Source organism: Littorina saxatilis, linkage group LG1, assembly GCF_037325665.1.
Source record: "Littorina saxatilis isolate snail1 linkage group LG1, US_GU_Lsax_2.0, whole genome shotgun sequence".
Taxonomy (NCBI): Eukaryota; Metazoa; Mollusca; class Gastropoda; order Littorinimorpha; family Littorinidae; genus Littorina; species Littorina saxatilis.
The window spans coordinates 101,959,725-101,982,269 of NC_090245.1; the positions used below are offsets into that span (position 1 = coordinate 101,959,725).

The following is a 22,545-nucleotide window of genomic DNA, read 5'->3' on the forward strand; positions in this document are numbered from 1 at the left end:
TGGTACATCAAATGATTCATAACTTCCAGAACAGAGTAGGCTGGGGAATCAGCTGTAGTTCTCTATGTGTGACTGTTGTGTGTTGACGAGTTAAGGATTGGTGAGGTATGGTGCGCTCAAATGTTTATAACTTCACGAACAAAATAGTCTGTGAGTTAACCGCATAAAAAGGAGATTTGTTCTTTTCAAGGTTAAAATTGATTTATTCAAGAACGGACAACACTATGATGTCATTGCAACCATCAATCGTTTCAGTGGAAAAAACTGTCTGATCTGAAAAGGGTGGTGTATAATAATAATAATAATAATAATAATAATGGAAACTTATAGAGCGCTTACCTAGAAGCTCCAAGCGCTTTACAATGACGTTATCATACACATGTACAAAACCAAAATACAAGCACTAAGACACAAAAAGAACAGGAGTACAAAAGCAAATTCATCGTTTAAATCCATGCAGTCACAAACAAACACGTGTGCGCACGCACATACGCGTGCGCATACACACACACATGCTATACACACACACATGCACAGATACACCTGTATTGTTGTTAATCATGAAAAGAATTTATGCATCACTCTCAGGCAGTCCATGTGTGCATTCACAAACTCTTTCCACTCGTCACAAGGGCAAACAATAATAGCGGCTATATCAGTATAATACACGTAGTTGCTGAAGGTGAAGCTCTAAGCAGTGCATTCTGGTAACCAAAAGTGCACATGCAATGCATCAGTAAGGTGCTGCACTAAGGTGTATATATTGTACAATCTCTGTTAAACCTTGTGCAAGCAATCCCTCATTTGACAGATTTGAAGTCTAGTAGTTCAAAGCACTGGTAAACAGTGCTCTGAACATTGCGCATAGCTGTTACCTTTTTAGCTTATCTCTTTACCCGGCCTGAATACTTCAAATCCTTGTCGTTCTTGAATTTTGGCGTTACTCTATTCTTGGCAATTTTGATGTTTTGTACTTGAGACTAAGTATTAAAACCATTCTCCATGAGCAATATTCTCTCAAATACTATGGACAGTACATGATTTAACATTCTTTTCATTATTAAAATAATCAGTTTTGGCTTTCTGCTGAAATGCTGTTTAAAATGAGTTACGCCAAAATTCTGTGACGACATCAAAATAAGTACGTTCTCTCTCTCTGTCTCTCTGTCTCTGTCTCTGTCTCTGTCTCTCTCTCTTTTTCTCTCTCTCGCTCTCTCTCTCTCTCTCTCACTCTCTCTCACACTCTCTCTCTCTCTCTCTCTCTCTCTCTCTCTCTCTCTCTCTCTCTCTCACTCTCTCTCTCTCTCTCTTGTATATCCTAATGTATCTTTCATAAAGTAATGTGTAAATTGTATTTGCCCTTGGAAAGGGCCCATGATTAGGCCAATTTTTCTTTCTCTATACCCCCCCCCCCCCCCCCCCCATCTCTCTCTTACTCTCTCTTTCTCTCTCCTTCTGTCTGTCCATCTGTTTCTGTCTCTTGCTCAGTCTGTCTGTCTGTCTGTCTGTCTGACTCTCTCTCTCTCTCTCTCTCTCTCTCTCTCTCTCTCTCTCTCTCTCTCTCTCTCTCTCTCTCTCTCTCTCTCGGTGAAGACCTGATTCACTCACATCTTCTTATAAAATCTATTCAGTATCATAAAAAAGTATCCCCCGAAAGTGGCATATGGCTGCCTGAATGGCGGGGTAAAAATGGTCATGAACATAAAAACCACTCGTGCGAAAACATGAGTGAACGTGGGAGTTTCCGCCCATGAACGAAGGAGAAGAAGAAGATTAAAAAGTGTTTATAAACACTTCACTGAGTCAGATGTTAAAGATGATACATTCGCAAGGCAGTTACTATCTGCCCAAGAACTTTTTAAGTGCCCAGACATAATGCAGACAAGTGCCAGAACATGGAAACAAAACATAAGACAAAAGAAAAGCCAGAAAGACCATAATTTCTTTTTGAACGAAAAACAAAACAAACAAAAAACATGGGCCATGAATAAATCATTCTTCTCGTGTTTTTACTTTATGAAAAAAGACCAGTGTCTTATCAATTTAATTAAGTTATTCCATTTTGTTTATTTGTCCATCTATCTCTTTATTTCATTTTGTTAATGTGTTGCTGTTTTTGACAGTAGATACATTTGGTGCATTAGGTAACACGAGAAGGCGCATGAAGTAGTTTCCCTTGGGTGACTCTCCAAACTTGAAGTCGTATTTCTGTAGCAGACGACAAGATGGCTTCCTCTACACAAGAATGGTTATGTGAAGAAATGAAGAAGCTCGGAATTGAAATCAACGAGGAAGGTGCAGGGTACGTAATGTATTTAATTTGTTAATTTAAGACATTTCAATATGATCCATTGCAATTATATTTTGTTTCATGGTGCTTCTTGTTTTTACAAGAGCAAAACGTTTCAACAGATGTCAGGTAATCTTAGTCTTGTATCGTTTTCGGTTTGTTGTGCAATGTCACCACATCATGTACAGCAAGTTTTTCGACACCATTTGGTAATGTTGAACTTTAGCGTTGTAAATTCACAGCTCACAATCCAGTGGCATTTGAGCCTCTAATTTTGCAGAACTTGCTCTTGTAAGCATAACAAGTCATTTTAGATACCTTTGAACTTTGAAGTCACAGCCGGAATGAACTGTAGCCAACAGATGCCTTTCGTTTACATGGCTTTTAGAAGGAAAACGGGAACAGTGGCCTAGTGAATAAGACATCAGGCTTGGAAGGTCGACGTGAGTTTAAATCGCGGCCGTCTGGTGGGTTAAGGGTGGAGGTTTTTCTGATCTCCCAGGTCTTGAATTGTGGGATCTTAAAACTGGGGTTCCACTGTATTTTGGTGTTTGTTTACAGGTACATCCTGTCCATGGAAGATGCAGAGGATCTGCAAGAGTACATGTTCAGCTTGCTGGGAACCTCCGATTCTGCAGTTCAGGATTTCATTCCTCGTCTCCTGGAGAGATGGCACACCATCAGTGGGAAACCACCTCCCAATGCAAAGGTATGACGCGTCTCTGTTGTTTACTGTACCATTTCACTTGTGTTTTTCTTGTTAAAAAATCAGAGTGTTGGCTGCTCGCTCTGGTAAGGTGCTCAAGTGCACCAAGTCTTGTGTTGTACGTAATAGCAATATTGGTAGAGTGCACAAAATACTTAATTTTATAGGAGAACGAACAAACAAACTTTATTACTCAAGGATGGAGATTTTAGGCTCACGCCTAGTCTTACAATCTGTCCCTGCTAAACTAAGAGATAAAATTTTTTTATAAAGACAAGAAAAGGACAATTGTCAATCGCAATCATACAATATTACTAATTACAACATTACCTATACGAATACATAATGCATGATAGAACATTGAAATGTACATGTATGTCCATATAATACAAAGGAAAAGAAAAGTCGACACACACACACGCGCGCCGCATGCCTGCAATTACGTTCGCACTCAATACAACACACAAACTCACACACACACACATATGCGCACACACACACACACACACAGACATATACGCACGCACACACACAGACCCACACACACACACACCCACACGCACACACACACAACCACAACCTTATCATCATCATGATCATCGTCGACATCATTATCATCATCAACAAAATATATAGAGGTTAGTGATAGCAATGCATTCTTGCTAGAAACAGCTTTAGAATGTAACTGTTCGTGACATCAGGTATTTGCGAAGCTGCGCTTTGAAGAGATCAAATCAAAGCAAATCAAATTTTATTTTACGAGGGTTGTGGCATAAGCAATATAAACGAGCTTCTTTTCAACCAGCCCTCGCCCAGAGAGGGACTATTCTAATCTTAAATACATATATATGTTACAAACGTAAAACAATTACAAAAGATAAGCATGACAGTAAGAGAGAGAGAGAGAGGGAGAGGAGAGGGCACATGAGCGAGCACATGAGAGAGAGAAAGAACATGAGAGAGTAGAAATAGTCTTAACCCCTTCACTGCCACAGTATATTAGCATTTTGGTATTGCTGGTCAATGGGAAAGAACTGTGTTTAAACCCCATCAAGAAGTTGGACAGTGGTTACCTCCCATTTAGTTTTCACAAATGTCCTGAAAAGTGCTGATGTAAATGCCACATACCTAGTACGTGTATGGGCGTAGGACAAACCAAAAATGACCACGTAATACATACGGGGTGGGCAGTGAAGGGGTTAATAAGGAGAAAATAAGGAGTGTTACACATGTTTATTATTTGTTACTGTGGTTTTTTTTGTTAGTTACCAAAAGCTCCTGACTGGTTGATTTTGAAAACATCATAAACTATGTATTATGAAAATTTTGTTTGTGGTAATGTTCAACGCGAAACATTAACTGTAAAAATTAATGCTTATGTGCCTTTCAGGTGTACAGAAAAAGTGACGAAACACAGGTATACGTTCAGCCAAAAGGCAAGAAGAAGAGGGAGAAGAACAAACTCAAAGACAGCAATGGCAGCAATGAAGAAAATGCTGCTGCCACCTTCGCATCATCATCAACCTCTGTCACTACAAACAGTAATGGAGTTCCTGAGCCTTCTGCATTTGCATCAATACTCAATGGAGTAGCCTCTGAACCAGTAGGTTCCTGTCATGTCTTTTTAGGTTTATTTTGTTGTTGTAATTGTGGCAGTATTCTTGTGTTTTGTTGTTCAGTAAAATGTAAGTGATGAATTGTGCCAATATACGTACTTGTGTTTTGTTGATTAGTAAAATTTAGTGAACAAGTTCTGTAACACGTTAACTGTTTCCCTTAATTAAAGGACTGTTTACACTAGGTTTTACAAACTTTCAGCTCATTTGTGCCAGAATAATGTGGAGTCAGTCCATTGTCTTTGACAGCCTTAAGTATTTAGTATTATGTGCAGTCCTTGAAGTTGTTTTTCAGAAAGAAAATAAAGGTGTATGCAGGTAACAATAACAAATTACCAGACAGAATTAAAGGCACAGTAAGCCTCCCGTAAACCATCACAGATACTGTCAAGCTTTTACACACAGTACAAACACCCTTCCATTTGAACGCTCACCAAACGGGAACATTCTAGGTGCCCTCCGTAAAGAGCGAGAAATTTTCAAAGAATTTATTTTTGCGTGGTTTATCTTGCCCCTGAGCCATCGTGAACCCGTGTGATCAAGTTTCCCTTTTTCACAATGTAGTCGTCAGTTAGTAATTTGAATGCGACTCGCTGTGAGCTTATCTGCAATAGCACGTTATAAAGTACCTCTGACTATGCACGAAACAAACGGCTGTGGTTCACAAGAACTCTAGCGATGGCTTTTGACTGTTCAGAGAAACTGGCGATAGGTATAAACCGTCGTCTGCTACGAGAACCACGACCTTGCGTGACCCTTCTTCCCTGCTTTTTTTTTTCAAACTTTCAAAACTTCGAATTGTACTGATCTTTTCTGGAAAAAAGAATTCTTTTATGATTTAAGAATGTTTGTGTAACAAGCTGTCAATTTATTATTTAGATTTTAAAAGTTAGGTCTAGCGCCAAAACGCACCACGGTCCGATTGTCTCTGACACTCTCTCCGCATAATTAATTCTTTGAAAATTGCTCGCTCTTTACGTAGGGCACCTAGGATGTTCCCGTTTGGTGAGCGTTCAAATGGAAGGGTGTTTGTACTGTGTGTAAAAGCCTGACAGTATCTGTGATGGTTTACGGGAGGCTTACTGTGCCTTTAAGGCCAAAAAATAAAAACAGTCTGTTTACGGTAACCCGACTGACCCTATTTTTTTCGCGCGACCCTAGACTTTTTTTTGGCATTTGGGGGGGAAAAAAAAAATCTTGTTTTTTTGTGTGCAAAATAACGTAAAAATATGGGGTTTTTTGGGAAGAAAAATAAAAAATCCCGACCTACCGACCCTATTTTTTTGGCCTATGTTACCGTAAACAGACCTATTTTTTTTGGCCTAACATAAATGTGTGCTATTAAAGAACTAATGCTATTGTTCTTATGGTACTCTTCTGGGATATCAGTCCAGTTAGCAATATGAATTGTACTGTTTTCTTCTCCTATTGTTACTGGGTGTTAGTAAAAAAAAACCCACCCCAGATTCATGTTTTGAATATATATGTCAGTCAAGTTAGCAATTGTACTGTTTTCTTCTCCTGTTGTTACTGGGTGTTAGTAAAAAAAAACCCACCCCAGATTCATGTTTTGAATATATATGTCAGTCAAGTTAGCAATTGTACTGTTTTCTTCTCCTGTTGTTACTGAGTGCATGTGGAGAAAAAATCCAGATTCACGTTTTAAATAATAATGTGAGTTCAAATTTCACTGCTTGTTTTCCCCAGGAGCAGAATTCTGTCACGAAGAGTCCATCGAAAGGTGGTGAGCAGCTGGGCATTGGTGCCAAGAAGAAAAACAAGTTTGTGCCTTTGTACAGTCAACAGGGAAAAGAGAAACTAGTCATCAAATTGCCAGGTATTGTAGCTTTAAGCGGCTGCTTTCAAGGTGTCATTCCTTTGATATCTCACCTCCACAAACATAGATACATAGATCTACACAAGGCTCAAAGATACATTGTGGATGTTTTGCTTGTTTAGTTTTTATCTGTCAATAATCAACCGGGGGCCCGGTAGCTCAGTTGGTAGAGCACTGGACTTGTGATCGAAAGGTCGCAGGTTCGAATTCGGGCCGGGACGGGCACGGGTCAACTTTATGTGCAGACCCAGAGACGGAAGCCATGTTCCACCCCCGTGTCATCACAATGGCACGTAAAAGACCTTGGTCATTCTGCCATAAGTGCAGGTGGCTGAATACACCTAAACACGCAGACACCTGGGTAGCATGACTCCGTCGCTGCTAGCTTTTCACTGGGAGGATCGACCCGAATTTCCCAGCGATGGGACAATAAAGTAATGAAAATGAAAAATGAAAATGAAATCAAATGGCTACAGACGGGCGCAGTGGCCTAGCGGATATAATACATCGGCCTCCTAATCGGAAGGTCATGAGTTCAAATCGCAGCTGCCTGGTGGGTTAAGGGTGGAGATTTTTCCGATCTCCCAGGTCAACTTATGTGCAGATCTGCTAGCGCCTCTTCCCCCTTCGTGCGTACACGCAAGCACAAGACCAAGTGCGCACGGCAAAGATCCTGTAATCCATGTCAGAGTTCGGTGGGTTATAGAAACACGACAATACCCAGCATGCTTCCCCCAAAAGCCTGAATGGTGGGGTAAAAACAATTTTTGAGTGTTAGGTTTCTTTACACAATTAAAACAGCAGTGACACGCATAGGGGCCTCATTTTTGTTTCACTGGAACATGGCGATGAGTTTGCAGACGACAGAAGTTGCTGCATCTGCAGTGTTTATGAGACTGTGCCAAAAGGTCAGGTGTCATGTCTACTGTCCCGAATGACACACGATTGCTGACATTTCACCATTGCCAACAGAATAAACAAATAAGAAATAGGTAGAAAATGAATGTGAAAACTGACTTTAATTGTTGATCAGTATTTTCTATACCACTAACAAATAATCTACTTGCACATAGCTGTTTGGCAAATGTATGTTGCATGGGACACACTGACATGAAAGTGGAAGATGTTTTTCCCTCTAGAGAAACTACATATCAAGTTACACTTTTTGTGCTCTTCCATTCCAGTTGGCAATCAATTGTTAACGCATGTTATTAGAAAAAATAGAACGAAAACAGATTAGATAGAATGAAAAATGTACTGGTGATGTCATTTGGGACATACTGACATGAAAACGTCACCTTTTGGCACAGTCTCTTATATGGCTTTAAAACTCGATAGTACAACCAAAAGTTTTGACCAGAATTGTCGGGCGGACGTTTTGGTCATCCCTGAAAATGTTTTTTGCTGTTTTCAGGTAGAACTCAGTGCGAATGCCAAGCACTGAAACACAAGGTGATCAACAACTGCACCAACTGTGGTCGTGTAGTCTGTGAACAGGAGGGGGCTGGGCCCTGTTTATACTGCGGAAGACTGGTGAATATAGTTGATTTTGTTCTCCATTGTTTCTTTTTTTCATTTGTTTTTCTTTTTTCTTGTTTTTTCATTTTTTATTTTATATTATATTTTGTTTTGTTTTTGTTTTTCATTGTTGTTGAAGGGCTATCAAAGACGGGCGCAGTGGCGTGGTGGTAAGACGTCGCCCTCCTTATCGGGAGGTCGTGAGTTCGAATCCCGGTTGCTGCCGCCTGGTGGGTTAAGAGTGGAGATTTTTGCGATCTCCCAGGTCAACTTCTGTGCAGACTTGCTAGTGACTTAACCCCACCTTCGTGTGTACACGCAAGCACAAGACCAAGTGCGCATGGAAAAGATCCTGTAATCCATGTCAGAGTTCGGTGGGTTATAGAAACACGAAAATACCCAGCATGCCTCCCCCGAAATCGGCGTATGCTGCCTGAATGGCGGGATAAAAACGGTCATTCACGTACAAATCCACTCGTGCTAAACACATGAGTGAACGTGGGAGTCTGAGCCCATGAACGAAGAAGAAGAAAAAGGGCTATCAAAAACCCACTTTACTCTGATGAACACTCCACTTCAGTGAATTATTTCCATGAGGTATTTTGTCTATCTGAATCCGTTGTTTCCATACACAAGATGAAACTCTTATCCTTTTGTTTACCTGAGCTGTTTTTTTGTTATGTAGTGGCAGTATAATTGTTCTGCAAGTATTTCATTAATTAATTGAGAGAAAAAACACGTTACATTATTATTAGGCAAAAAAAAAAAAAAAATAGGTCTGTTTACGGTAACCCGACCGACCCTAATATTTTTTTTGGATCGTCTGGAAAAAAAAACCGCATCCAAAATAGAGCTGTTTGCACTCAAACAGCAGACGACAGAAGGGAGGTAAGCTCAAAGTACTGTTTATAGTTATGTTGGGCAAAAACAGGGATTGATGAGAAGAAATGAACTGTGAAACATAGAGAGGGGAGAAAAAAAAAAATTGGAAAAAAAAAAAAGACCGACCTACCGACCCTATTTTTTCACCCTATGTTACCGTAAACAGACCTAATTTTTTTTTGGCCTTACCTTAACAGCAAGTTTCGTTGACAATTTTGAGATAAGTTTATTAGCTGTATCACAAGTATTTCTCGTCTACTTAAAGAGATTGGGGAAAGAATTTTCTGGGGATTATTTCTATTTGGATGCGCAGGTTGTAAAGGATCCAGGCAATAAAATATTTGTTTATGTTTACATGACCTGAGTTGCCACTTGTGGATGACTCGTACTTAAACTTCCCTTGTTTTGTTCAAAAGCATTAATCATACATAGCCTACTTCATGTAAATAGGGAACTCCAAGGTATGCTCTTATAAAGGTTGTTTCAGTCGCTTCATTAATAATAATAACTAATTATGATAATTATGTCATCATAATTAACATAATACTCAATTGAGGATAAAAGCTGTTTGTTCATTCAGTTCTTCATATTGTATAAGGTGCCAGGGGACATGTTCGGCATAACTTTCTCTCTCTCTCTCTCTCTTTATATTTCGTCTTGGGACATATTTAGAGCCCTTGTATTCATTTGTTTGTTGAAAATAAGAGTTTTTTTGCTTTAATCACAGGTCTGTAGTCCAGAAGACCAGGATACTTTGTCACGGGGGTCCAAGAAAAGTGAAAAGCTACGACAGTTCTTGATGCGAGATGCGGATAAATTCACGCCTCTATGTCACGGGGGTGGAGAGAGGGAGTTGATGCCGTCATTGTCGGCAAAGATGCAGGAAGGGCTCCAGAAAGCACAGAAGCACAAAGACAGGCTGATTGAGTTTGACAAAACAAGGTTAGTGGCAGATATGTGTGTGTGTTCATCAAATCTGCAGCGGCAGTGCTGTTTCCAGGCCTCAATCTTCCGTCAATGACGCATACTTTTTTGATCTGACGCATTAGTCTGACCCCTGACATGTAGGTGGTCTTCTGGTCCAACAAATGTCCTACCAAGCGGTCACAGACTTTTGGACTTATTCAGATTTTCAATCCAGGTCGGACTGACCTCTTGTCCTTTGAGGCTTGGAACAACACTGCAGCGGTGTAGCTGGCGTCAAGTGCTATGTATGGGTTCATTCAATGGGTGGAAAACTCCCCAGCCAGACTCTCATGCTCAGATGTGGGTAAAAGACTATATAATTTTTCTCCCATTTTTAGTTACATTCGAAAGTGAGCTGGGCTAAGTTGCCCAACCTTGTTTACAAACATTTAAAAACCGTGAAAAAGTGGGGGTTTTCAAGGCACTTCCTCTTGCTTCTTTCAAGTCACCTTTATATTTTCTCTTCATGATTTAGTGGTTTTTTTCCCACCTATTATTTTGTGTACTTAATTAGGCAGGAGTATTGTAATTTGTATGGGCAATAAGATGTCCTCTTCATGAAAAACATAATCAAGATTTTTACTGTTGATGATGTCATAAAGCATTATATAACCTCTCTGATACCCGCCACCTCACAAAAGCACTTTGTTGTGCCTATTTTAAGTATACCTCTCTGAGATGTTTTATCTGACAAAAGCAGTTTATTCTGCTTCCTTTATGTTGTGAATGCTTTACTATTTTACAGTGAACTTTAAAGAGACACTTTGTTCTCTGTGATAATAATGACTTATTCTGTTTATATTTGATAGTAATGGTCATCCTCTGTTTTCGTTTTTTTCAGTGTACGGAGAACACAAGTGATAGACGATGAGTGTGACTACTTCTCTACGGATTCCAACCAGTGGCTGAGCAAGAAGGATCGCGAAGCACTGCGGAAACGAGAGGAAGAGCTGCGATCTTCACGCCATGCGTCACGGAGAGACAGAAAGGTGAGACTAGAAAATGACTCGGACATGGGAACGAACAGATGTTAAACAGTTTTTAGATGTTCTAGAGTCTGATTTTAGATAATCGAAAAGGTTTTAGGTGATGAGAACATTTTACCTAAATACTGACACGTGATTTCAAATGTAGTTGACTAGATACTAGTCACCATGTCTTCATGATTGTGATAAACTAGATAACTACCTGCAGATCTTCTTCTTCTTCTTCAGCGTTCCAGAATTGTCTGGTTACGTGTGAGCTCGTTTGCCCATTTGGGTTCCCCACACTATACTCTGAGAGCATAGTCAGCTCACTCCGCTTTCGTTGAGTAGGCATGCTGGGTATTTTCGTGTTTCCATAACCCACCGAACTCTGACATGGATTACAGGATCTTTTCCGTGCACACTTGGTCTTATACTTGCGTGTACACACGAAGGGGGTTAAGTCACTAGCAGGTCTGCACATAAGTTGACCTGGGAGATCGGAAAAATCTCCACTCTTAACCCACCAGGCGGCAGCAACCGGGATTCGAACTCACGACCTCCTGATTAGGAGGCCGACGTCTTACCACCACGCCACTGCGCCCGTCTACCTGCAGATCAACACAGAACTGTCTGAATGCAGTCAAGTAGCTACTTATCACGGGCTATCAACTTTCATAGCAAAAACTGCTCACACATCCTTCTGGAAGAATAATCTTAGCTCTGGCGTCATTTGTTTCACTTATCATATGACAGAACGGCTTTTTAGCTTTCATCAACTTCTTCTTTGTGCATGGGCTGAAACTCCCACGATCTTTTACATGTATGACAGTTTTTACCCCGCCTTTCAGGCAGCCATACGCCGCTTTCGAGGGAAGCATGCTGGGTATTTTTGTGTTTCTATAACCCACTGAACTCGGACAGGATGTGTTTCTGCGCACTAGGTCTTCTGCCTGCGTGTACACAAGGGGGATAAGGCACTAGCAGGTCTGCACATAAGTTGACCTGGGAGATTGGAAAAATTTCCACCCTTTACCCACCACGTGCGTCCGGGATTTGACCTTCCGCATGGGAGGCCGGCGTCTTATTCCATCAGACCACTGTGCCAAAATTAATTGGTCCACTGCAGGTTAAAAAAATATTGGCAACTGAAGATGGAAAGTAAGATTCAGGTTCCCAAGCAGTCTCGGGGTTCAGATTTCAAAGCTTAGATTTTGTGTGACCGGTAGTAGTACACAAGTACTCTAGAAATTTAAGACCTCAAACAAATCTGAGAAAATCAGGTCTTAAAAAGGAGGGAGTCTTAAAATGGGGGTAAATGTATAATAATAATATGGGAGATTTATAGAGCGCTTGACGTTCTCTAAGCGCTTTACAATTTACAGAGGTTATAAACAGAAAGTCTGAGAAAACAGGGTCTTAAAAGGGAGGGGGTCTTAAAAGGGGGGGGGGGGGGGGGGGGGTTCCGCTGTAGAAGCGATGGAGCTGAAAGGGTTAACCCGTTATTTCTGTGGTCCTTGTGCAGGTGACGCTGGACTTTGCTGGCCGTCAAGTGGTGGAAGAGGCCAACACAGTGGGGCAGACCATGTACGACCATCGCGACGCTGTGGTGCAACAAGTCCAGTATGGCGGCAGCGGAGATCAGAGCAGGGGAGGCAACCCTGCTGATTTAGGGCAGGGATCTTTGGTCAACCCATCTATAGTACAGCCCGCTCCTACGGTAGGTTTTGAGGAATGGCTAATGTTATTTTGATTTGGGTGTCTAGTGAATGAAATATTGATCATTCCAGCACATAGGGTTCATGAGCAATTTTGATGTTGAAGTCTAGCCTGGAAGTTTTTTTGATATGACAATGTGAGTGCATAGGTGGGGGTGGGTGGGGGGGGGGGGGGTATTGGCATCAAATCATATTGCTGATCTAGTCGTCGGTTCCATTATAGAGCGTACATGATTTGGGAGGGAAGTGTTTTTTTGTTTAAACAGTATTTTATTCGTAAACAGACACATGATAATATAACAACATCATTAAGAAGGAGCACAACAAGTTTAAAACTTATGATAAGTGCTCACATAAACATGCCTGAAATTTCATGGCGGAATATGATCAATGCGACACATTTTTGAAAAAAGAGAAGAGAAAAAAAGAAAAAAAAGGAGAAAAAACAACAAGGAAAACTTAGTTTGAATATTAGGGAAGTGTTTCCTGATCAATATGCTCAAGCATTTTTTGCATGCTACACTTTCTGAGAAAAAAATTCACTGTATTCAGTCTGTGTTCATTTCAAAGACACTTTAGAACATTTGTTACATTATTTTAATAAAGCGCTCTGTAATTTAATATAACACAAATATTTTGAGCTAAAATCCATTTTCTCTGTTTGTGCTTTTAGTTTGTCCCAGATAGGAAAAGCAAAACAACCTCAACCAAGATGAGCACCAAGCCCTGGCCCAACCAGGATGTAACCAAGACGACGGCCAGAGCACACGTACCTGTGATCCAAGACAGAGAGCTGAACGAAATGTCGGATGAAGGCATGTGTCTGAGCATGCACCAGCCCTGGGCATCACAGCTGGTGGCAGGAATTAAAGTGTGAGTTTCTGATCAACTTTGGCTATGATCGTCTTTAGTTCAGGTCTCTGAGACGAAAAATGTTGGTTAGTGTTATGTCTTTGCATTGATCTACAATTGTTTTATCACGCTAATGACTTGTCTTACATCTGTATAAAAATAATTAAGATCAAATCCAGGACATCTATGCAACAATTTTCCTAAATTGAAACGTTAACTTTAAGATTTATTTTAAACAAGTGAAAGTTTGTGAATTTTGCGACAGTCTGTATCATTGCAATAACGTTATTTCATTAACGCATGCTTGACTTGTGTAGCTTAAACTTTCGGTACATATTTATTGGATGAATCTTGCCCAAAATTCTGTGTTTAATTGTAAGAAGCATGCATTGCCATTAATTCACATCAGGTTTTGCATTATCACTCTGTGTGTGTTTCAGGCATGAAGGTCGTTCATGGTACACAGCTCACAGGGGACGTCTCTGGATAGCAGCGACAGCCAAGGCACCAAGCACACAAGAAATAGAAGAGATGGAGAACCACTATCGACAATTGTATCAAGGTTAGAAATCTGTTCCGTCTGACTGTTATTACAGTATGGTTATTTTCTGTCTGCATACCTATCAATTTGCATGTTTATGCGTAAGTGTATATGAGTGTGCTTGAGTTGTTAATGCGAAAGAATGTGTATGAGTGCGCCTTGAGTCGCCTTGTGCTGAGATACGTGCGCGTTATAAATTCTCGTATTATTATTTTGTCACCATCTCTCCCAGTCTTTGTCTGACTGTTTGTCTGTCTTGCTCTCTTCTATGGACAAAACTTTCTGCCAAGTCTTGAGTTTTTTTGTCAGTCTGTTGACATCAGTCTTTGTGTGTGTCTCTTTTTGCCCCTTTCACCATCTGTGCCAGACTGTGGGTCTCTGTCGCTGTATCAGTTTGTTCTGTGTGTCTTTTTTGCCCCTTTCACCATCTGTCGCTGTATCCGTTTTTGTTCTGTGTGTATTTATTTGCCAATTTCACCATCTGTGTTTCTCTCCTACTGTATCAGTCTTTCTGTTTGTCTCTGTTAGTTCTTTTTACTCTCTCTGACTGGTAGTCTACCCTGTTTTCTTGTGACGACAAAGCATTAGACCATTGTATATCAGTCTTTTTGTGTGTTTGTCTGTCTTTCAGTATACCGTACTTTCCGGGTCATAAGGCGCGACTTTTTTCCTCGAGTTCGACCCCTGCGTCTTGTATAACAAAGCGCCTAATCCGTGTATGAAATACGAAAAAAATCAGAGAGACCGCTTGAGTACCAGTCAAACAACTTGTGATAATGCATGTTTCAGCTACTAGGTACTGCCCTGCCTTTGATCTGGCCGCACACACAGATTTCCACTCTGTTAAACTCGGTCACTGACCGGTCACTGACTTCGATGCAGGAAGTGTTTCCTCTCTCAGATATGACAGGGGAACCACCTCTCATGGCAAAAACTGGGTCATTGACCCCTGGGAAGAAGGTCGTGTCTTTTAACAAGGCCACCCAGCTATCACAATGCCTTTGATCTGGCGCACACACAGAGCACACATATTTTCACTCAGTTAAAGTCGGTCACTGACCGGTCACTGACCCCGATGCAGGAAGTGTTTCCTCTCTCAGATATGACAGGGGAACCACCTCTCATGGCAAAAACTGGGTCATTTTGGTGCGCCCTATGGCCCCCTGCGTCCAATGGGTGACTGGATTACAATTTTTTTTAAAAAGAAGGGGGTGCGTCTTAGATAACGAAGCGCCTTGTCACCCGGAAAGTACGGTAATCAACCTTTTGGTGTGTCTCCTTGTGTCCTTGTCACCATCTCTCTGTTGTCACCATCTCTCTGACTTGCTGTCTTTGTCTGCCAAGGTTTCTGTTTCAAACAAAGAGTTAGGCCAAGCCCTTGAATAAGTCTGTTTGTCTACCTGTCTGTTTGGGTGCATCTGTCTTTTTGTATATTTGGGATTTTCCTGTATGTGTCTGGCGATTTGCTCTCTTATAGAGGCAGAACGGAAGACCAAACCTCTGTAGAAATCTTTTTGTCTATGCACAGTTGTCGTTCTATCTGTTTTTGTTTGTCATTTTTCACTGTCACTGTCTTGCAAAGACAGGACATAAGAGGACCTTAAATTTTTCTCATCTCTACATTTTGTCTTTGTTTCTTGTGCCATTTTCTCCTATTTGAGAAAAATGTTTGTTTGTCTGTACAGATCCGTACATTGAATTTCCCCAACACTACCCTGTAGGCTGTCTGCTGGGCTGTGTGGACCTTGTGGACTGTCTCTCACAGGAAGAGTACAGACAGAAGGTGAGTTGTAAGGTGTGAATCTTGTGGACTGTCTCTCACAGGAAGAGTACAGACAGAAGGTGAGTTGTAAGGTGTGAATCTTGTGGACTGTCTCTCACAGGAAGAGTACAGACAGAAGGTGAGTTGTAAGGTGTGAATCTTGTGGACTGTCTCTTGCAGGAAGAGTACAGACAGAAGGTGAGTTGTAAGGTGTGAATCTTGTGGACTGTCTCTCACAGGAAGAGTACAGACAGAAGGTGAGTTGTAAGGTGTGGACCTTGTGGACTGTCTCTCACAGGAAGAGTACAGACAGAAGGTGAGTTGTAAGGTGTGGACCTTGTGGACTGTCTCTCACAGGAAGAGTACAGACAGAAGGTGAGTTGTAAGGTGTGAATCTTGTGGACTGTCTCTCGCAGGAAGAGTACAGACAGAAGGTGAGTTTTAAGGTGTGAATCTTGTGGACTGTCTCTCACAGGAAGAGTACAGACAGAAGGTGAGTTGTAAGGTGTGAATCTTGTGGACTGTCTCTCACAGGAAGAGTACAGACAGAAGGTGAGTTGTAAGGTGTGAATCTTGTGGACTGTCTCTCGCAGGAAGAGTACAGACAGAAAGAAGGTGAGTTGTAAGGTGTAAATCTTGTGGACTGTCTCTGGCAAGAAGAGTACAGACAGAAGGTGAGTTGTAAGGTGTGAATCTTGTGGACTGTCTCTCGCAGGAAGAGTACAGACAGAAGGTGAGTTGTAAGGTGTGAATCTTGTGGACTGTCTCTTGCAGGAAGAGTACAGACAGAAGGTCAGTTGTAAGGTGTGAATCATGTGGAGTACAGACAGAAGGTGAGTTGTAAGGTGTGAATCTTGTGGACTGTCCCTGGCAGGAAGAGTACAGACAGAAGGTGAGTTGTAAGGTGTGAATCTTGTGGACTGTCTCTTGCAGGAAGAGTACAGACAGAAGGTCAGTTGTAAGGTGTGAATCTTGTGGACTGTCTCTTGCAGGAAGAGTACAGACAGAAGGTCAGTTGTAAGGTGTGAACCTTGTGGACTGTCTCTCACAGGAAGAGTACAGACAGAAGGTGAGTTGTAAGGTGTGGACCTTGTGGACTGTCTCTCACAGGAAGAGTACAGACAGAAGGTGAGTTGTAAGGTGTGGACCTTGTGGACTGTCTCTCGCAGGAAGAGTACAGACAGAAGGTGAGTTGTAAGGTGTGAATCTTGTGGACTGTCTCTCGCAGGAAGAGTACAGACAGAAGGTCAGTTGTAAGGTGTGAATCTTGTGGACTGTCTCTCGCAGGAAGAGTACAGACAGAAGGTGAGTTGTAAGGTGTGAATCTTGTGGACTGTCTCTCATAGGAAGAGTACAGACAAAAGGTCAGTTGTGAGTGGGTGCTTATGTCAATACTTGCTCCTCTGTTTGTTGTTACATCATGTATGACTGGAATTGACAAATGTTTAGAGACACTAGGAACAGATTGCAGCAGAAGACAAATGTGTTTCGTAATTTTCCCCTTGAAAAGTGTTTGTCTGCATTCTGTTTTTGAGTCACTTGAGAAAAAGTGACTCTATGTAATCGGTCAGTGTTAGTCTGTCCGGCCAGCCGGCCGGCCAGCCGGCCGGCCGGCCGTCCGTAGACACCACCTTAACGTTGGACTTTTCTCGGAAACTATCAAAGCGATCGGGCTCATATTTTGTTTAGTCGTGACCTCCAATGACCTCTACACTTTAACGATGGTTTCGTTGACCTTTGACCTTTTTCAAGGTCACAGGTCAGCGTCAAAGGAAAAATTAGACATTTTATATCTTTGACAAAGTTCATCGGATGTGATTGAAACTTTGTAGGATTATTCTTTACATCAAAGTATTTACATCTGTAGCCTTTTACGAACGTTATCAGAAAAACAAGGGAGATAACTAGCCTTTTCTGTTCGGCAACACACAACTTAACGTTGGGCTTTTCTCGGAAACTATAAAAGTGACCGGGCTCAAATTTTATGTGAACGTGACTCATTGTGTTGTGAATAGCAATTTCTTCCTGTCCATCTGATGCCTCATATAATATTCAGAACTGCGAAAGTGACTCGATCGAGCGTTTGCTCTTCTTGTTTACTCTTAGTTGTATTCCTGGTGCAAGTTTGACTTGTCTTTTCACTGTTTTCTTCAGTTTCCTGATGGAGAATCAGCATCACCGTATGTGTTCATCTGTGGGGATCCTCAAGAGCTCGTCATCAAATTCCCCATTAAAGGAAAACATAAAATCTGTAAGTGATGATAGGGGAATGCGTGGTGAATTCGAACTTGAGAGAAAATCCTGCCTGCATATCCATATAAACTTAGCTAAAACAATTATTGCACCCATTTTTGTATCGCAACTAGAACATTAATTCCAATGTGATTTCATTCAAACTCACCATGCCATTAAAGGCACTCAACTTGGCTATCTGGCACAGTTTTCTTTTACAGACTGCTGCCCAAATAAGGGTACTCTGAAATCAACATGACAAAAACATATGGTACTAATTAAAAAATCAACACAAATTCAGCATAGGCACAGCTTGGAACATTTTACAAACAAGGAAAAATTAAAATCGATGATCTATCCGGAACAGGTTGTTTTGTTCTGCTAACTTGCGCATTTCTTGTGTTAAGCTATTCCTACTGATGCAGGTGTCAGTTTTCTCTGTATCTGTGACGGTGTGGATGTGTACCAGTGTCTGGATATCAGCCTGCATGTCATCAACCAATCTGGTTTTTTTGTCCACAGATAAACTCGACTCCACAACCCATCAAGCTGCCAAGAAGGGGCTTAGATGATAACAGGAGAGTTGAAAGACATCAGTAAATCCACCAGGCAAGAACCACGTTCCACTGTTAGCAGGCATTACCAGGGTTCGTACAGGTCATGGAAAACCTGGAAAGTCATGGAATTTGATTTTTAATTTTTCAGGCCTGGAAAGTCATGGAATTTGATTTTTAATTTTTCAGGCCTGGAAAGTCATGGAATTTCAATTCAAGTCATGGAAAGTCATGGAATTTAACAAAAATAAGAAAGAAAAAAAATTAACCTTTAGCACGCCAGCGGCTATTTTTGTCGCCCAGCCAGTGTTCCAGTGAACGATACCTTCTGCCTGTGGTCCAGTTTAGTGAAATGACAGGACCACCAAACATTACCGATAATCTGACTGCGTAGCAAATGCTTGACTTGCTTGTCGAAGAGACACTGCGTAGAAACTGACTCAAATTCAGTGCAAAGCAAGCCAGTGTCAAAACTGGCAGTGACAAGACGTAAAAAGTTTGCGTGTTCGGAAATGGCGACCTGTGGATCTAGTCATGGAAAATGTTATTGAGGCTCATGGAAAGTCATGGAAAAGTCATGGAATTTTGTTTCTAAAAACCAGTGGGGACCCTGCATTACCATTTATCTCCACTGCAGACTTCTTCCAGAGTCAGGCATTTTAGATGACTATGATGAGGTCATGTTCACAAACATTTCCTTGCTGTGCTGATGCTGTGATTGTTCGAAAGACCATAACAATTAAGAAGAGGATTGTTTTCTTTGTACTTTGTGAGATTCGGTTGAGACTGGTAGTTTTCAAATTGAAATGTTTTATGTTGGAGTGTTACCAAACAAAAAGAGAAAAAGAAAGTAAAAAGAAAAAAAGATGTATTTGTGTGTGTGTGTATGTCAGTGTGTGTGCGGATAGGTGGAGGGGGGTGGAGGAGCAGGAGAATGCATGGCCATTAATGTTGTAAATAAATATGTAAGATTGCAATGAGTGTGGGAGCTGATATAGTTGGAAGGAGATGGGTTCATTCCTGTATACAGGTACATATTTTTCTGATATTTTTGTTGTTAGAAGTTGCTTTTAAAAAAAACCAGCAACCACAACATGGGTCTATTTACATTAAAAAAAAAACTCGGGTTACCAAACATTTTCATATGCAAAATATTAGATGCTTTATCTGTTTCTTGATTTTGTTTAAAAGAAAAATTGTGCTCTTGTTTTATTCTTGAGGAAAAGAAAACAGCGAGGGTTCAAACATTTTAATTCATTTTTTGTGTGCAGTTTCTTGGAATTTGTCCACATGACATCTATGGTGGAAAATAAATATTTATTTATTTATTTATTAAGGAGATTTCTATAGCGCATAACTAAAAGCACTATGCGCTTTACAATATCACTAGGTATAAGCACACGCAAACATACTCTGATTAAAGCTGAGCTGTAAAACTGAAGGGTAAAGAAAAAGGGTAGAAGTCATCTCATGCCTGCTTTTGACACAATACAGTGGTACCCCCCTTTTTTAAGACTCCCTCCATTTTAAGACCCTCTTTTTTCAGACTTTCTGTTCTTACCCTCTGTAAATGTCCCCCCATTTTAAGACTCCCTCCTTTTTAAGACCTGATTTTCTCAGATTTTTGGAGGTCTTAAAAGGGGGGTTCCTCTGTCGCGCATTGCAACATCTACTTTATTATAACCCCAAAAAGTGTGTATGATCAGTGTTTTGTGATTTGAAAGTACATGCATGTAAATCTTGGTGTTTGTGGTTGAAATGGTGTTCAATTGGGTCCAAAGATGTTCAAATACAGGAAGGGGACTTGTCTTGTTTGTCTGTGATAGTAAATCGATATAAACCATATTGGAAAATAATAAAATGAAAAAGATTTGTTCAGTTTGATGATAATGTTTGTTGTTGCTGTGTTTCATGTATGTGAGAGATCGATCAACGCGTATACTCTTAATAAATGCACTCACACATGGAATTTTCTTTTTCCATTTTGACTTTGTAGTTTCTTTCTTACTTACTTACTTTCTTTCTTTCTTTCTTTCTTTCTTATTTTTTTAATAGCTTTCAATTTTTAATTTTTTTCTTGGGGGGGGGGGGGGGGGGGGGGGGGTCAAAGCAGATTTCAGCAATCTAGCTGAAATCTGAAGGACATACTTGCACAAAAATGGATAAGACCAATAAGAATAGGTAGTCTGCAAGGTAGGGGAGAATAAAAGTTTTGTTTTCTGTTTTACTGTACGTAAAAACGTAGAAATTTGCTGGCACGCTTTCCCACGTTCCAAGGGAGGTCAATCAGACAAAAAGGCGTTAAAGCATCAAAGTAGTTGCCTCCCTTAGACCACTGCAGAATTTGATTCCCGTCAGAACTGAAGAGTAAAGTATCTATAATATTATGCGTTTATCCCCCAGTACGCTAGTACAAGGGTCCAGCAGACTTTAATTGTGTGTCTGTCTGTGTGTGTGTCTCGACTTAACAGCTTATTGCTGGGAAACTACTGGGCGCAGTTCGTTCAAAAGTTGATACACTAACTTGATAATAGGTCCGATTGATCGTACTAAAACTTCATAATGTTACCTGGGACCTAAATGCGAAATAAACCACAAAAACGACTTGGCGGTGGGAGGAATTCGCGGTGCAACAGCCAGCCAGGCAGTCTGATAGAACGGTGCAAGGTCTCGGCAAACCAAGACTATGCCATACTCGTAGTAAAGCCGCCGAATGGTACCGTAAACCAAGAATAGTGACGCAGTAAGAAAATAGAGTGTCGTCTTTTGATTTGGAACGGGACGTGTTTTAGAATGGAGATGTGGTAGTGTGTGTGTGTGTGTGTGTGTGAGAGAGAGAGAGGGAGAGAGAGAAGGAGTGAGCGAGAGAGAGTGTGTGTGTGTGTGTGTGTGTGTGTGTGTGTGTGTGTGTGTGTGTGTGTGTGTGAATGTCTGAAGAGTACTCGGGTCCAGCGCGAGCGGTTTTTTTTATTTCATACACTGCAGCCGTTCCATGCACAACAATTATGACCGAAACAGAATTAGTTATGTTATAATTATGAAGTCTTATATCGCGCGCGTATCTCCAGACTCGGACTCAAGGCGCAGGGATCTATTTATAAGTAAGGTCAAAGTATTTCGGTAACATTATGGTGGGGAAAAAAATAAAACATTGTTGCGTTTTACAACTTATGTTTCTTTCAATAAACAAACAGAACACAATGTTGCACTTGGTGGTGTATCATTTATTACACGTCGATCCGATTGGCTTAGGACGCAACGTTTATCGTCCAATCATATCTTGGACTCACACTTTTCATAGACATAGAGCTACATGATCACACGGTACTGTACACATGTTCTAAACTATAACAGAGCACTGACTGGTGTTTGGTAGACAGATCAATCTCTGTGGCTTTATTCTCTCTCCATACTCCACAACACTGACGGTAATCTACGGCAGAACAAAGTGTGTCTGGTACTGTAGACTGTAGAGTGATTCCCAGCCTGACTTGTTGCCTGCAAACGCAAAAAAAAAAAAAGGTAACGTTATTTCGATGCCTTTCGTGAATGTGTCAAGAATTTACGCAAAATCTGCATTTTCTGCAATCTCTAGTACGTGTTGTCGGGCGTTCACTGAGATGTTCTATGAAAAAAAAAGTTAAAAAAATACCCCCTTCCCATACACTGATACAGATGACCGTTTCTATGCACAGTTGCTTGATTATAATGTGTATCTTGATTCCTTTGTTTAACTAGCCATGCAGATGTGCGGGGGGGGGGGGGGGTCATTAAGGGGGGGGGGGGGAGTAAAGTTTTGATCATTTCCTTCAAAATCATCATCTACCTTATTCTTAATTCAGGCTTCCTTCCTGATTCTCGTGACCCTGACCCCACCCCCTCCACCACCATCCCTCCACCCCCATCCTTTTCCCCGCTTGGGACACAGGCAGAAGGTATCGTTCACTGGACCACCACCACCGTTCACTGGACCACCACCACCGTTCACTGGACCAGTGGTGGTCCAGTGAACGATACCTTCCGCCTGTGCTTGGAAGTCATAATCGAACACTCACTGTAAAAGAGAAAACTGTTTGTTACATTCGCAAAACAACAACAACAACAAC

General features: G+C 41.1%; 1 protein-coding gene across 2 annotated transcripts; it reads left to right on the forward strand.

Moving 5' to 3' along the window:
• The first annotated feature begins 2,213 nt into the window (after window positions 1-2,213).
• LOC138947918 (activating signal cointegrator 1-like) lies at window positions 2,214-20,323 on the forward strand. 2 transcript variants are annotated; one of them, XM_070319457.1, is made up of 14 exons: window positions 2,214-2,302; window positions 2,852-2,999; window positions 4,387-4,599; window positions 6,320-6,449; window positions 7,864-7,982; window positions 9,577-9,791; window positions 10,657-10,804; window positions 12,306-12,500; window positions 13,172-13,371; window positions 13,791-13,912; window positions 15,577-15,627; window positions 16,794-16,840; window positions 17,808-17,904; window positions 18,408-20,323. In XM_070319457.1, the coding sequence occupies exons 1-14, from the start codon at window positions 2,226-2,228 to the stop codon at window positions 18,455-18,457; spliced, it is 1,812 nt and encodes a 603-aa protein (XP_070175558.1). In that variant the 5' UTR covers window positions 2,214-2,225; the 3' UTR covers window positions 18,458-20,323. The 2 variants fall into 2 exon arrangements, with proteins under 2 accessions (XP_070175558.1, XP_070175553.1); XM_070319452.1 differs by lacking the exon at window positions 16,794-16,840 and having other exon boundaries at window positions 15,577-15,674.
• The last annotated feature ends 2,222 nt before the right edge of the window (window positions 20,324-22,545 follow it).